We start from the raw sequence: 16,748 nt of genomic DNA on the forward strand, positions 1-16,748 counted from the left end.
TTTTCCGCTTCGCATCATGAATTAATTTTTTTCATCCAAGTAACAGGCGGTGCGGAAGAAAGAGGTAACTGACTCATTAGACAACTTTCAACACAAGGGACACCGTAAAGAGAGGTTTTTCACATTTTTAATAGCGTTCTACGATTGCTCACACCTTTAAGCCAAACTAAAGAGCAGCCTGTAGGCTTAAGTATATAAGCAGAATAAGAACATTTGTGCATAAATGCAATCAGTAAACAACTGATCTCCTTCTACATTACGTTTCTTGTTGAAGTATTCTCATCTCTCTCAATTTTGTGAGAAGGCACAATCAATCAAAAACTTGAAATTAAACTGTATTAGTTTGTATATATATATATATTAAAAAAAGTATTTACTTTTCAAGATATCATTAAAAATATAAAATCAGAATTAGAGTGCATTTTAAGTGCACAGATATTAGAACAGGGTCATGAATTAATAGAGTTGTTCGCAAATTATTTGCGGCTAAACATTCTCTTGTACAATGGCTTGTCATCGTGAGTCAAATCCTCAGCGTCGTAGTTGGCACCTCTTCTGGATGGTGGAACCCATGAAGCAGATTTCCATGGTAGAACACCTTCTTCCCACATGGTGTTGACTTCTTCCAAAGTCAAACCCTTGGTTTCTGGAACAACCAACAGAACGTAGAAATACATGAAGACCAGACAGCCCATGAAAACGTAACCATAATAGAAATTAATAGCATTAGTAATAAATGGAGTGAAGAAACCAATCAAGAAACCCCATATCCAGTTACAAGCTTGTGCGATAGACATACACTTGGACTTAACTCTCAATGGGAAAGTTTCAGAGTTGACGACAAAAGGAATTGGAGCCCAGGTGGTAGCAAAACAGAAAATATAGAAACAGGCAAAGACAATCATACAGTTACCAGCACCTTTGGAAGATGGTTGGTCTTGACCATTTGGCCATAACCTGGTCACACCCACAGAAGCGTAGACAACCATACAAGCTGTCATGGAAGCAGCACCCCATAGTAGACAAGTACGACGACCATATTTGTCAACAACGTAAATACCAACGAAAGTAGAAGCAAAGTTAACAATACCCAAGACAATGGAGGTTTCGAAAGAATCACTCAAACCAACAGCCTTGAAAATAGTAGTACCATAGTAAAAGAAATAGTTATCACCTGTTAATTGTTGTAGAGATTGAATCATGGCACCCATAATTAAACGTTGGAAAATCTTGTTCTTAGTAGCGAACAATTCACCCCAGGAAGCATTACCGGCTAGCTTTTCGGCTTCAATACCAGCTAACACAGCTTCGACTTCTGCCAAAACAGATGGGTCATCGACAGCAACCTTGTTAGAGACTGCAATGGAACGTTTGGCTTCCTCGATCTTACCGACTTCAGCTAGGTAACGTGGAGATTCTGGAACGAAAGTCATACCACCAATCATGAACAAAGCCCAGGCAAAACCTAGACCCAATGGAACTCTCCATTGGACAGAGTTAGAATAAGTCTTGGTACCGTAGTTTGTACAGTAACCCAAGAAAATACCGGCAGTAATCATCAATTGGTAGCAAGCAACTAAAGTACCTCTTAAGTGCTTTGGAGACACTTCAGAAATCAGCATAGGAGATAGGACGGCAATACCACCGACACCCAGACCGGAAATAATTCTACCAATGAAATATTGGTACCATTTGTTAATGGATGCGATTTGAATAATAATACCGATGATGTAGATAACAACAACGACAATCAAACCCATTTTACGACCGTACATATCACCTAATTTGGCTAAAATAATACCACCAATGGCACAACCAATATTGAAAATAGCGACAATTAAACCAGTTCTAACCTTAGACAAATAATAAGTACCATCTTTATGTTGCATACCAAATCTTCTGATGAAATCGGTTTGATTGACAAAACCAGAAATGGTACCAGTATCCCAACCGAAAACGAAACCACCGAAGGCAATCATAATACACATAATAGAGACTGTAACATAGGCAGATGCAGGTCTCTTTGGGATTTCAACAAGGGGTTCTTGATTTTCGCCTTCGCCGTATTCCTTTATTTCATCTCTTTCAGCCTTGTTTGATGGAGTAGATAGGACTGAGTGGGAGGCCGAGTCAACAGCAGATAGATGCTCCACAGGAGTTTGCTCTGCAATAGCAGCGTCTTGTGACATTTTTTTGTTAAAAATTTAAAAACTTTTTGTTTTTGTGTTTATTCTTTGTTCTTAGAATAGACAAGTTGAGCTTGTTTGTTCTTCTTGATGATCTATTATTTACAAGAGCATAAATAAAGAATGGATTGTAACATTGTGAAGTAGTGGAACATATCGTCTCTATTTATACATTTTTTTTTTCAATTGTAAAATTTTTGCACTTCCTCCTTCTCATTCTTTCAATTGCCAATAGGTGGCAGGGGGGATCTCGAGTGATGGTGGGGATCTTTCCCTGCAAGACGACTTTTTGCCATCTAAATTTTCTTTGCTGCCTTCTTTGACAAATTATCCAGCAGAAACAAATAGAAAAAACAAATCACAGAATAACACGCAGGCGCCCGAAGTTGTTCCTACGAGAAGAGGTGGGTTACAAAAAAGTTTATTCCCTGGAAAAAAATTTTGCGTTGCCTTTCTGGAGAATTTTTCGAAGTAGTCCGCTGTCGCTACGTACATTTCTGGGAAGTGTGGACATTCTTCCACCAGTTATTCCTCCCAAGAAAAAAGATTTCCTACCCCGCACAAATTCCTGCATACCCCTCACTTCCACGGGGTAAAGAAAAACAACACACCGAGTTTTACCGTAGCAGCCTCTGACGGAGCCGTATGGAACAATTCTGGATAAATATGGCGGAAAAACGGCTTTGGCTGCGGCTTTGTTTAAGAAAAAAGCCAGATGAGATGTTTGTTGTTACGGAAAAAATTTTGTTGCGCTTCCTGCTACGATATTTGTCCACATAAGTTCCCAAAAGGGGCCGTTAAAATCTAGGCCTCAAACAAAGTGTTATGGAAGCACTCTTGCCGCGTTCGACTGTGTTGCTTTTTTACTTTTCAACATGACATGTTTTTCACATTGGGTTTTTGGCTATAATTAAATAAAAATGGTTCTTAAAAGCGTTTAATAGGGCATGCTCAACAACCAAAGATGATATTAGAGACGATGGTGCTATTTTCTAGGGTTCTTCGTGTAATAAGCTGTTTGGTTAGGCAACAAGAAATTAAATGAGATCGTAGTTCCATTCATTATGGATTTCTTTTAACCGATTGATTGAAAATTTGTTTTCAAGCTGCAATATACTGATTTCACTTTCATTTAGGGGTCCATTTCGGTAAGTAATTAGAAGTACATAGTGTCAAATCTTTAAAGTATTCTCTTCGAACCAACTACAGGAAGCTCTAATCATTTTTGCTGGAAAATGCACATCTGCTAGTTTGTTCGCCTCCGACAAGTATCTTTAGGGTTTAAGCAATATAGGCATAATTTAATGAACTAATATGTCCGTTAACTCAGGTCAGGAAAGAAATCAACGTTCCTGTCAATCTAAGGACGAAAGCAATTAGAGTTTTTTAGGACATTTTTTTCTCTTACTGAATTTTTCCGTAGAGTGCAATTATTCGGCAGATGGATCGCGGGGAAACTTGAGAGTTTATGCAAAAAAATCCGAAGATGGAACTAAATGGGCGGTACGTGGGAAAGCCCCGGATTTAATCCTCACTAAGGCAATTACCCCTTACTTTAGGTGGAGGAAATAACCGGAAAAAAAAAGAAATGCTGTATTTTTTTTGTTCCCACCTGTTTCTTCAGTAAACAGATGGAGAATCAAGCTGCTACAGTTAGTTATTAGAGTTCACATAATATTTTCTTGTAATGAACGTAAGGAACAACTATCACCCCACATTTTATTTTTCCCTTTACTAACTTTGTCTTAGCTTGTACGTTTTGGGCCTAATGACCGGTTGTTTTCTTCTCTTTTTCCGGTTATTGCTGCTCTGATGACTCGAGCGTCTGGCAACCAAATGACTGTAAATGATCTGCGGTTAATTGAGACCCATTGTTGATTATTCACCCATCTGCAAAAAAAAATGGTTCACATATTAGTTGAAAATTTTGCTTCCGTGAGATTTTTTTGTCTCACGTTGTAATTATTTTTAATTCATGCGCAGCTTCTTGAACAAGACAATAAAAGAATAAGACCATATCGTTTCATTATACAAGTCTTGGTGGCGACTGAAAAAATGATCTTGTGGTTATGACTCAGGAGAGATACGCACCTAAAAAATTATTGGTTTTCTTTAAAAAAAGTTGAAGAGGTAAGTATTCACTAATTTTGTTGTGCTTTGAATAAAACGTTATCATCAACGTACAATTTTTGAAAGCAGCTGCGTTGATATCTGTTGTTCCTTTTGCTGTTTTAGCTTACCTAATATATCCAAAGTATTTTTTGCAGAAAAACAGTATTTGGGTTTACTGTACTGGAAGGGAAAAACTCATATTTTTAATATGTGTCCTGTATTTTTATCTCGATGGGAAGGATGATCATATATGTCAGAATAGGGTTCTCTCAAAAATTTGTCAAATTTCTGTCGCTGATCGATTAAATCGAAAAATTGCCCATGAAGTTGAGAGGATTACTTGACAAGCTAGGTCAATGACTGCCCCAAGCAACCCAAACAGCACGTTTGCACGTGGTGGCCGGGAATCTCTGGCACACTTTAGTGATATTCGTTATATCATCATCAGAACTGCCTCTGAATTATCAGTCCGCTAACAAATGAATTGTATGGACAGCAATTGAAGCATGAAACGTAGCCTCCAGGTGCTTTATTCGGTGAAAAAGACTTATAGGTTTTCTGTCAATTGCAGGCAATATTCACCATATGATGTACACTACCTTTTTGATTACTTAAGCCCTCCCAAAGGAGGCTTTTTTTCCTTCCTGCTACCTAATGGTGGAGTATGGTAGCATTTCAATAATCACTGTTGAAATAGTGTAGAATAATACCGAATGCAGTAATAAACAAGTTTATGGCCTGCAAGTTTTTCTTCAAAGAAAAGATAGTCGAACAGGTTTTTGTGACATCCAAAATGTTTACTGGAAGGCGAAGTATTTCTGGTTTTCTCGCAAAGTTTCTTTTTAATAAAGTGCAATTATTGTTTGGGGAAATATGAACTGTTTATCCTATCCTTTATCTGAAAAGAAAATTTTGAAATTTTTTTTTACCCTTTACTGTCAGTAATGCATCATTTCTTCTTAGATAAGATCGTTTTCCATCACTAGCCCTTTTTAACAAATATAGGATGTAGTTCGTCAGTTTAAGGACTATGGAAAGCCCAATTTGATTCCGTTTTTTTCTGTTACTAAGAAAGGCAATCAGATTTAAAAGTGAACCTCTTGTCTTCTTAGTCGCAAGGTCGATTTAGCAGCTTCACTTCAAGCCGTTTGGCTCTATCTTTTTCGAGATAGAGAAGACATTGTAACAAACTGAGGTCTGCCGTATGTTCGATGACAATCAAAAGGTCCGTCTAAAATTAATTCTCTTAATGAGTTTTGGAGGCTCTTGTCCAGAATGGGAGACTTTTTTTTTTCTATTTTTTTTTTCAAAGCCTCTGATCTAAACAAGAAAGGGGCATTTCGCTTTTAGCGTGACTAAACCATAACTTTGAAGGGTAAAGCTATTAACTTCTCTTCAAAGCTTAGAAAAGAAAGAAAATTAATAAAAAAATTATAAATTCATAAAAAATCATAACTTCTATTGACAATTTTATATTGCCATACAATGTAAATCGTTATAAGGGTTCATTAAAAATATAGATCAGAATTAGAGTGCATTCCAAATGCACAGATATTAGAACAGGGTCATGAATCAATAGAGGTGTTCGCAAATTATTTTGTGCTAAACATTCTCTTGTACAATGGCTTGTCATCGTGAGTCAAATCCTCAGCGTCGTAGTTGGCACCTCTTCTGGATGGTGGAACCCATGAAGCAGATTTCCATGGTAGAACACCTTCTTCCCACATGGTGTTGACTTCTTCCAAAGTCAAACCCTTGGTTTCTGGAACAACCAACAAAACGTAGAAGAACATGAAGACCAGACAGCCCATGAAAACGTAACCGTAGTAGAAGTTAATAGCATTAGTAATAAATGGAGTGAAGAAACCAATCAAGAAACCCCACATCCAGTTAGCAGCGGTAGCAATAGACATAGCCTTAGACTTGACCCTCAATGGGAAAGTTTCAGAGACAACAACATAAGGAATTGGAGCCCAGGTGGTAGCAAAACAGAAAATATAGAAACAGGCAAAGACAATCATACAGTTACCAGCACCTTTGGAAGATGGTTGGTCTTGACCATTTGGCCATAACCTGGTCACACCCACAGAAGCGTAGACAACCATACAAGCTGTCATGGAAGCAGCACCCCATAGTAGACAAGTACGACGACCATATCTATCAACAACGTAAATACCAACAAAAGTGGAAGCAAAGTTAACAATACCCAAGACAATGGAGGTTTCGAAAGAATCACTCAAACCAACAGCCTTGAAAATAGTAGTACCATAGTAAAAGAAATAGTTATCACCTGTTAATTGTTGTAGAGATTGAATCATGGCACCCATAATTAAACGTTGTAGGACCTTCGTCTTGCTACTAAACAACTCACCCCAGGAAGCACTACCGGCTAGCTTTTCGGCTTCAATACCAGCTAACACAGCTTCGACTTCTGCCAAAACAGATGGGTCATCGACAGCAACCTTGTTAGAGACTGCAATGGAACGTTTGGCTTCCTCGATCTTACCGACTTCAGCTAGGTAACGTGGAGATTCTGGAACGAAAGTCATACCACCAATCATGAACAAAGCCCAGGCAAAACCTAGACCCAATGGAACTCTCCATTGGACAGAGTTAGAATAAGTCTTGGTACCGTAGTTTGTACAGTAACCCAAGAAAATACCGGCAGTAATCATCAATTGGTAGCAAGAGACCAAAGTACCTCTCAAGTGCTTTGGAGACACTTCAGAAATCAGCATAGGAGATAGGACGGCAATACCACCGACACCCAGACCAGAAATAATTCTACCAATGAAATATTGGTACCATTTGTTAATGGATGCGATTTGAATAATAATACCGATGATGTAGATAACAACAACGACGATTAAACCCACCTTACGACCGTACATGTCACCCAGTTTAGAAAGAATAATACCACCAATGGCACAACCAATGTTGAAAATAGAGACAATTAAACCAGTTCTAACCTTAGACAAATAATTAGTACCATCTTTGTGTTTCATACCAAATCTTCTGATGAAATCGGTTTGATTGACAAAACCAGAAATGGTACCAGTATCCCAACCGAAAACGAAACCACCGAAGGCAATCATAATACACATAATAGAGACTGTAACATAGGCAGATGCAGGTCTCTTTGGGATTTCAACAACGGGTTCGTGTTCTTCACCTTCACCATAAGCTTTTAGTTCATCATTTTCAGCCTTATTGGTTGGTGTAGATAGCACTGAATTAGAGGCCGAATCGACCGGAGAGAGATGCTCTTCAGGAGTTTGCTCTGCGATAGCAGCGTCTTGTGACATCTTTAAATTAAAATTAGGAAAATTCTTCTTTGTTCTTTTTGTTTTTGTTCTTAGAAAAGACAAGTTGAGCTTGTTTGTTCTTGTCCTTTTTTCATTAGAAGAAAAATGCAAACAGAAGAAGAGGATTTTTAAGACCATGAGTCTTCCCTCGACCTCTTTTTATATGTTTCCATATTCTCTTCATTGTGCGCTCCCATTGTCTACGAAACAATATCTGTATACAAATCTGCGGCATCTGCTGGATTTTTTCAAGGAAGGCACGGAGGGCATCTAAACAGTCTCAACACACCGTGGTAGAGAAATGTAATTTCTCAAGGAACATTTTTCAAACTTGCCTACTGACTATTCTATGCAAAGTTCCAATAATTTCTCCTTTTTTTCCAATGTTTTAGGGGAAAAACTGGTTTTCGATACCGGGGCCCCACAATGTACCTGCACTTTTTGTGGGGTAAACGTGGATAAAACGAATCTCCGTTGCCTTCAAACATTTTTTTTGTACGGCGTCCTCCTAGTTCAGGAAAAAGAGATCGGGCGGTGAGGCTAGTTAGCGTAGCCCCTTGAGGAGGAATATGAAACACATTTGTCTTGGCGCCGCACAGAGAAACTACGCACTTCTTTTTGTCCCCCAGGCTGCTTATCACACCATATGGTACACCGATGCTCGTTGTCACGGTCTTTTCTGCTGTTTTTCCTTTGTTCCTCTGAAAATTCGAGCCGGCGCACTCCAATTACCACGTAAAGGAATTTTCCAAACGGCAACACAGGGATGAACATGTGAACGTGTTATGGTAGCTACGGTTGCTTCTCCGGTATGGGTCCGGAATTTCTTTCTCTTATTTTTTGTGTGCTGCTTTTTTTTCCTTGCCCCTTTAGCATCGCAGGAGGAGAGTAGAGAACTAGCCGTTGTTCCGTTTTCCGGTTGAAAAGCATGGAAAGTTTTTCCAACAATACTGGTTAAAAATGTGTTGGTGACTGACTAAGTTAAATTTTTCTCCAATTTGAAGCCATTCAACTCGATAACTTTAAAATGCAAGGAGGCTAGGTGTGTGACAAAAGTGAGAAGATAATATTTTTACTTCCGTAGAAACAGAATAAGGAAGGAAAAATGTCCATGACAAAAAAGCCATCCCCTTTGTAAAGAAGCCTGCTTGGAGACTCTTGAGAATCGAAAAACCTTGGGCTTTTTTCTTAATGTTTTCCGTTTGGATTTCATGCGAAAACCATCACGTTCTTAGTAATGCAAGATTATTGAACCATTGTCAGGAGTTAAGATTAGTTAGTTACTTTTCGTATTCTACTACGCACTTCTTTGTGGGCGTGACAAATTGCACACACATGCATTTTCAATATTTTTGCCACCGCCCACGATAACCAGAGACCTCTTCTTTTCCTTGAAATTAAAGAACTTTTTTCTTTCTTATTCGACTTTTGGTGATGATACGAAGCTAGTGATCGCAGAAAAATTTTGTTTGTCTGTTCTGTTGCAAACTGGACACTAAAATTCCGAAAGAGATCAAAAAATGCTAATATTTATTGTTTTGATATCATGTACCAATGTTTTTTATTAACTGTATCAGAGAATTATATATATAAAGTCATAAAATCTTGTGTATTCTTTATCATTATTAACTAGCACGTCGAATTTTAAAATACACTATTATTCAGCACTACGGTTCAGCGAGAAATTAATTCTTACCGAACATTTTCTTGTAAAATGGCTGGTCATCATGCATCAGTGCATCAGCATTGTAGTCAGCACCTCTTTGAGATGTTGGAACCCAAGCAGCAGATTTCCATGGTAGAACACCTTCGGCGTACATATCGTTGACTTCTTCTAAAGTCAAACCTTTAGTTTCTGGAACAAAGAAGAAAACGTAGAAGTAGGCGAAAACCATACAGCCCATGAAAACGTAACCATAATAGAAATTAATAGCATTAGTAATAAATGGAGTGAAGAAACCAATCAAGAAACCCCACATCCAGTTAGCAGCGGTAGCAATAGACATAGCCTTAGACTTGACCCTCAATGGGAAAGTTTCAGAGATAACAACATAAGCAATTGGAGCCCAGGTGGTAGCAAAACAGAAAATATAGAAACATGCGAAGCAAATCATACAGTTACCAGCACCCTTGGATGAACCGTTATCTTGACCATTTGGCCATAGTCTAGTGACACCGACAGAAGCGTAGACTACATAACAGCAGACCATACCAATGGCACCATATAGCAAACAGTTACGACGGCCGAAACGATCGACTGTGTATAGAGAACAACAAGTGGAGAAGAGGTTGACGACACCAAAAACGATAGAAGTTTCAAAAGAATCACTCATACCAACAGCTTTAAAAACAGTAGTACCATAGTAGAAGAAATAGTTATCACCTGTCAATTGTTGTAGAGATTGGATCATAATACCCATCATAGTACGCTTAAACATGGCTGGCTTACCAGTGAATAATTCACCCCATGATGCTGAACCAGCAGCCCTAGCTTCTTCAACACTAGCTTCGATAACTTCTAATTCTTGTTGAATGAATGGATGATCTGGGGCAACCTTGTTAACCTTGGATAGAGAAGCTCTTGCTTCGTCGATTTGACCAGCTTCAACCAAGTAACGTGGAGATTCTGGAACGAAAGTCATACCACCAATCATAAACAAAGCCCAGGCAAAACACAAACCTAATGGGACTCTCCATTGCACAGAGTTAGAGTAGTTCTTTGTACCGAAATTTGTACAGTAACCTAAGAAAATACCCAAGGTAATCATCAATTGGTAACAAGAAACTAAAGTACCTCTCATTTCCTTAGGAGCAACTTCGGAAATCAACATAGGAGATAGGACGGCAATACCACCGACACCCAGACCGGAAATAATTCTGCCAATGAAATATTGGTACCATTTGTTAATGGATGCGATTTGAATAATAATACCGATGATGTAGATAACAACAACGACAATCAAACCCATTTTACGACCGTACATATCACCTAATTTGGCTAAAATAATACCACCAATGGCACAACCAATATTGAAAATAGAGACAATTAAACCAGTTCTAACCTTAGACAAATAAAAACTACCATCTTTGTGTTTCATACCAAATCTTCTCAAGAAATCAGTTTGAGCGACGAAACCAGAAATGGTACCAGTATCCCAACCGAAAACGAAACCACCGAAGGCGACCATAACACAACAGATGGAGACAGTGACGTACGCACCTTTACCTGTGTTTGGATTGGTAAATACCTGGTCGGCCTCAGCTTGAAAATCATCTTGAACACCTTTTTCTTCAGGCATGTTCATTACCTGAGAGCTATTCGAAGGCAGCTCAGCATTCGAATTTTCACTTGACTTTTGTGGAGATATTAAATCTGGAGTTGAATTCATGATTGCTTAACTCAGATGTAAATTTTGTTTGTTGTTTTACTACTTTTATAAAACTGGAGTTAAATTTATGGGAAATTAATGCAAAAGACAAGAACAGCACCAGTATTTATATGCAACCTCAAGTGAAAAAAACTTTGACTTTTCTTCTGTTCTGGAGAAATTCTCTGGGGATATAGTCCCCAGATTTTTTGGGTGGGCCCCCAATGTCCCACATCGTTATTGAGTTGTTTCTTTCTCCAGAAGGACGTTGTACCCTCATTATAGTGGCGGTCAGTATAATAACCTCCGGAAATACTAACATCGGGGAAAGCGGAAAATCTGGAAAAATTCTCCACAAAGCTTTCTGTGTGATAATCCGCGACCGAGAGTTTAACCGAACCCGCGGAACGAGATATTCCGTGTTTATTGCGGTATTATATGAGCCGGACGAATCCGGAAAAACTACGTGACAGGAACGATGACCGGGCAGCAGACGAAGCTGGAAGAATATAGCTAAGAAAATGCGCACGGAAAAAAAAACACTCCCGAATTTCTCCGTGAACAAGCCTACTAGGGGATAATTGTAGGTACCCGCTAATATGCTGCTGCTACTGAAAACCAACCAGATGCAAGAAGATGCAAACGAGCTAGAATGTTCCGCGAAAAGCTCATCTTGCAATTTTTTTTTTCTTTTTCAAGAAAAAGAAAGTATTTTTTCCTTTCATTTTATTGCTCCTTCTCTAGGTGTTATCTCGAGAGAATGGAGCCTGCCTGCGATGACGAATAGGAAAGAAAAAAATCTTTCTTGACATTGCTTGCTTAATCCTTATACGAATAGTTCGCTTCCTAATTAACATTAGGCTTCATTTTCTCTAGCACGCATCATTAATCAACAATACTCACGCTAGCTTGGATCGTACACCAATAAAAAAATTATAGTTAGCTGATGCCTTTTTACATGATTTTGCTGAATAGAACAAGCTTCTTTCAAAACTACAGTGCCATTCGATATACCGGTATAATTTTGTACGAAACGTCAGAAATTAGCCGCACAGTTAGTTGAACCGCTCCGCTGTAAAATTGGATGCAGATTAGATAAGAACATTGGGCACTACATTTCTTTCAGACTTTCCTGATGCTGGTTTGAATTTTGCCTTCATCCCGCACCAAAGCGACCGTTCCGCGTGAGGAAAATGGAAGGGTTTTCAAGCAGCGCGAAATTCCGAATTTGAGGGGCGGATACCGCTAATAAAATATTCTTGAACAGCCTCAGATATTTTTAACTGATCCTTCATCGTAATCTGAGAACTCCTCTTGTTTGATTGTATAAGAAATGGGAGCTTTGCAGTGAACAGAAACCCCGTCTAAGATTCTCAGTACTATATGCTTTACTTGCAGTAATTTGAATAGCAGGTGTCTTAAGTTAAATTTTTGGTGACAAGAAACGTACAAAGTTTGCTTGCGACTCTCCGAAATTTGAGTTTCCGGGTTTTCATCTATCCACCCAAAAGATAATAAATACTGACAAAATGTAAATAAATAATGCTAAAATAGCTTAGGATAAATTTATAGAGGGCTATTAGTTTTTACAATAGAAGCATGAAGACATATACATACACTTAATACGTAAAGTTAACTAAATGAGGAGCCGAATATATACAAATAGCTTCGAACTACTTTAAAACCAAGATATTATTTGAAGAAAGCTCCCATACGGCTATTTTAACTGAACGGGAAATAACAGATGGAGTACGAGTTTCTTTTCGTTACAATTTGGACATAACTAGTCTAGTATGCGCATGGCCAAAGCACTTCTCTTTGTTTTCCGCGCATCAAAATTTTTTGATGCGCTCTTTCTGAAATGCTTCTAAATAAAGGCATCAACTATGCTCAGCAGCCGTAGAAAATCATTAGCCCCTAGCTTCCAAAAATAGACGACGTACTCATGAAATGTTTACTTCAGCTGCAGTATCCGCATGTGTGGAGTTTTTTCAAATCGCTCCACAAGAATCGCGGCAATAAGATCGTTTCCATTTCCTGACTAGTCAGGTTATATGGGCCCCTATAAAAAGCGTATAATTGCGGTATTTTGTATCTGAGTCATTTACAATGGCTTAAGTATGTGAGAAGATTTTCATTTGTTCAAATAAGATTTAGAGTTTCAATGGACCTGGAACAATACATATGATCACCTCATCCCGATAAATAATAACCCCCCTCCCTAAAGTACTGGCTTCTACGAGTACCTGTGTTAGTAGAACCTTTCCCCAAACTTTCTTGTTTCCTTGCCAGGTTTGTGCCTCGCGTTGGCTCACTCACGAAAACTTCATCCACTTGTTTAGGCTATATTACATGATATATATATATATATATATATGTATGTATGGATACATATGAAATGATATGAATAAAACGACAACTATTTATTTATGGCTATATTTGTTACCATGATTATTTTTTGCATCACTTTTATTTTGAACAACAGTATCGATTATGTGACGCAGCGATCAAAAAGGGGTATAACGATAACTTGTTATAATTATTAAACTTTGCAATATTAGATTTTGTAATATTAAATCACAAATAGGAAAAAGCGTACGATATTCCGCGATTTTGCTCATGCTTCATTGTAAGATTCCTCACTAATCACATCCGATTCAGAAATGAATGTTACTTCTGTCCAAGCTACGCCATGAATTTTCTCCCCGCCGTTTATTTGTAGAGTAGAGCTTTTTGGATCAGCGTATTGGTAAATGAATGGTTTAGTACCGGCAACACCAGAGACGATGTTTTTAACGAAACTTGGAATTTCGCCCATCACATCAATTCTTTCGACTAAGTTGTCCAATGGACCTTCTACAACAGCACAGATCTTATCTTCTTCCGCGACGTTCTTGTATTCTTCTTCCTCTTCTTCTTCCTTTTCATCGCCTGCTTGTAAATCCTGTTCAGTACCATTCTCGGATTTCAACTGTTCATCCTTTACTTTAGTATTGATACCTTTGAAGGTGATTTTGATGTCTTTTGGAACTTTCCAACCAACAGAATCAATTTCTGAGTTTAAGTGCTCAACATTATTGTTAGTTGTCATTGCTAAAACTTCCTTATCGTCGGTGATAATACCAGCAGAAATTTTAGTGTTGGCGTACGATTTTGGTGTGGTAAATTCCATCAACACCGCAGAATACTTTTCTGAATGGAAAAACATGAAGTTCCATGCCTTAGCTGCGTGATGAGGTTTCATGCCTTGGAAAGCCATTATAAATGTGGAGATCGCTGGATCTTCCTCTTTGAAAGTAATAGTACGGTCTTCGTAGGTGATTTCAACTTCTTCACCGTCACTTTCTTCTTCACTGCCAGACTCCTCCTCAGAATCACCAGATTCTTCTTCTTCTTCTTCTTCTTCTCCTTCGTCATCGTTATCGTCCTCATCAGCTGAGCTTTCTTCCTCGTCAGATTCTGGAATAACTTCCTTCTTGACCTTGATAGTACCGTGACAAGCATTTCTTGGCCAGAAAACGTGTCTCATGCTACCCCAAGGTTCATCGATATTGTTACCATAATAAGTGGCAGGATCATCACCGATCTTAGCTCCAGGGGTTAACCTTCTTATATGTAAGTCAACGACAGATAGATCACAAACACTGGATTGAATGTGATAACTTTCACCGTCTTCACTTAATTCTACAGAAAGATTGTCAGCATAAAAATTCGGACCTTCGATGTAGAAATTCTCCAACTTGGTAGATGTCCAGATATTCAAATCCTCTGGATTCTTCGAGTCAAAAATTCTGAAGGTAAATTGGGATGCGGTGTGCAAACCAATGATATTTGAATGAATAACCTGGGCGAAACCAAAGATACCAGTTTTCAAGTCACTGAAATAAAAGATAACCGATTCAACGTTTGTATGGTCAGGAGCCTGCCAAAAAAAATCTTCACGACTGGTTTCTCTGTAAGGCTGCTTATTTTTTACCCTATCAGCAACACTATGAATGTAATCTTTCCCGTATTCAGGTTCAGCCATACCGGTGACTGCGGAAATCCCACCTTTTATCCACTTCAACATTATATTATACTATACAAAAGCTTATTTCTCTCTTTTTTTCTTGATTCGATGCAATAAATGACTGAATCTCTTGACCTTCTACAGATTTCAATTTATCGAACAAAAATGCAAAAGAATTTTATCAACAGGGTTTATCTATATATAACAAACGAAAAGCTGTGCTATTCGTGAATCTCAAGGAGTAATCGTCTAGGATATCCCCGAATGCTTCAATCAACCAGCTGTCATCTCGGTTTTGTTTTCTCCCACTCATCGCAAGTTTGCCTCCTCAACAACAAAAAAACAACGAAAAAAAGCGGTAATAAACGGGCCCTGAAGTTACGTGAAAAATGACATAATTATAGACAAGATTTTTGCTTAAGTCCTATCAAAGGGCAATATCATCATGCACAAGATGTGAAAAGTATTACTGAGGCGGTAGGTAGGAATTACCGTAGTTATAGCTAAATTCAGGAAACAATCGCTAGTTTGTTCTTTGATAGTTGGCCAAATCAAAAATACTCTTGAATTTTGAAGTTTCTCAGCATCATGCTTCGCTATACTGGTGCTCGCGCTATAAGAAAGTACTCTACTAGGTATGCACTCGAGCACCTGAAAGAAGGTACTCCTCTGAAAGGGCTGTTTTCTATTGACGGATTACAAAAAGCATGGTTTGATCGAGTGAAATGTCTCGATGCAAAATTGAACGATTGTACAAATGAGGCGCAACAAAAACCCTTGGAAACTCTCATCCATGAAAACTCGAAATCTGCTTCCAAGAAGCATATTGTGAACTACGCATCATCATTATACAACTTGAGATTCAGCATGTCATCTCTTCAGGGGTGTACCAGGACACCACCAGAGGAATGCCCCAAGCTTGGTCCAGAAGCGTTACTCCAAACCCCGGATTTCAATAGAACAATAAGCAATGAACCATTGACCACTGGCAATGAACGTTTGCAGGCGGCTTTAGTCTCCTCATTTGGCTCCCTGATGGAATTTAGAACTTTATTAATAAACTCAAATCTTGCTCTACCAGGTGACGGGTTTACGTGGTTAGTAGCCAGACGGCAGCTCGATAAACGTTCCACCCGCAGCGATATGCCGAACAGGGACATTGAATACGATAAACTATTTATTTTGAATACTTATAATGCGGGAACTCCTTTTAACTTTTCCACCTCTGGCGTGATGAATGAGCTCAATAATCAATATATTAACATGGAAAAACAACGAGCCAAAGAAGCAGGTACTTTTGATGATTCTGAAATGACTGCCAAGCAAGCCAAGACTAAATTTATTTATGAAACTCAACAGAAGGGGTTTTCGGGGAAAGAGGTTTCATATATCCCGCTTTTAGCCATTGATGCGTCACCCAAAACATGGTTAACTGATTATGGTGTATTCGGTAAACGAGAATATTTGGAAAGGGTGTGGGACTCTATAGAATGGAGAACTGTAGAATCAAGGCTACCTCAACGCACTAAAATCCAAGCATTCAACACGTTGTGAATGAAACTGGTAATGAGAACTTTTTCCCTTTTTGATATAAGTTGATAGTCTCTGTAAATATATAAAATCAAACTATTCGTAATGTGTATATAACATGGTCTTAAATTATCTTTATTCGTCGCTCCATTTTCTTTGTTCTATTTTCTGTCGTCTCTGTTTTTTTAATCCTTTTATGGAAGTGTGGAAAGTTAAATACCTGGCTCTAGTGTTTGTT

The 16,748-nt window shown here is 38.4% G+C and overlaps 5 protein-coding genes across 5 annotated transcripts; 1 reads left to right on the forward strand and 4 right to left on the reverse strand.

The window, feature by feature from the left end:
- Positions 1-476: 476 nt before the first annotated feature.
- Positions 477-2,189, reverse strand: SPAR_D05330 (sugar porter family MFS transporter; the record flags this gene model as incomplete). The annotated part of the gene is made up of 1 exon (XM_033909675.1): positions 477-2,189. The coding sequence occupies one exon, from the start codon at positions 2,187-2,189 to the stop codon at positions 477-479; it is 1,713 nt and encodes a 570-aa protein (XP_033765566.1).
- Positions 2,190-5,890: 3,701 nt separating this feature from the next.
- On the reverse strand, positions 5,891-7,603 carry SPAR_D05340 (sugar porter family MFS transporter; the record flags this gene model as incomplete). The annotated part of the gene is made up of 1 exon (XM_033909676.1): positions 5,891-7,603. The coding sequence occupies one exon, from the start codon at positions 7,601-7,603 to the stop codon at positions 5,891-5,893; it is 1,713 nt and encodes a 570-aa protein (XP_033765567.1).
- Positions 7,604-9,288: 1,685 nt separating this feature from the next.
- HXT3 (hexose transporter HXT3) lies at positions 9,289-10,992 on the reverse strand (the record flags this gene model as incomplete). Its single annotated transcript, XM_033909677.1, has 1 exon — positions 9,289-10,992. One exon carries the CDS (start codon positions 10,990-10,992, stop codon positions 9,289-9,291), a length of 1,704 nt encoding a protein of 567 aa, XP_033765568.1.
- Positions 10,993-13,588: 2,596 nt separating this feature from the next.
- On the reverse strand, positions 13,589-15,040 carry SVF1 (Svf1p; the record flags this gene model as incomplete). The annotated part of the gene is made up of 1 exon (XM_033909678.1): positions 13,589-15,040. One exon carries the CDS (start codon positions 15,038-15,040, stop codon positions 13,589-13,591), a length of 1,452 nt encoding a protein of 483 aa, XP_033765569.1.
- A 528-nt stretch (positions 15,041-15,568) lies between these two features.
- Positions 15,569-16,534, forward strand: MRP1 (mitochondrial 37S ribosomal protein mS43; the record flags this gene model as incomplete). The annotated part of the gene is made up of 1 exon (XM_033909679.1): positions 15,569-16,534. The coding sequence occupies one exon, from the start codon at positions 15,569-15,571 to the stop codon at positions 16,532-16,534; it is 966 nt and encodes a 321-aa protein (XP_033765570.1).
- Between the last annotated feature and the right edge of the window lie 214 nt (positions 16,535-16,748).

The sequence above is a fragment of the Saccharomyces paradoxus genome, chromosome IV (assembly GCF_002079055.1).
Source record: "Saccharomyces paradoxus chromosome IV, complete sequence".
NCBI classification, from domain to species: Eukaryota; Fungi; Ascomycota; class Saccharomycetes; order Saccharomycetales; family Saccharomycetaceae; genus Saccharomyces; species Saccharomyces paradoxus.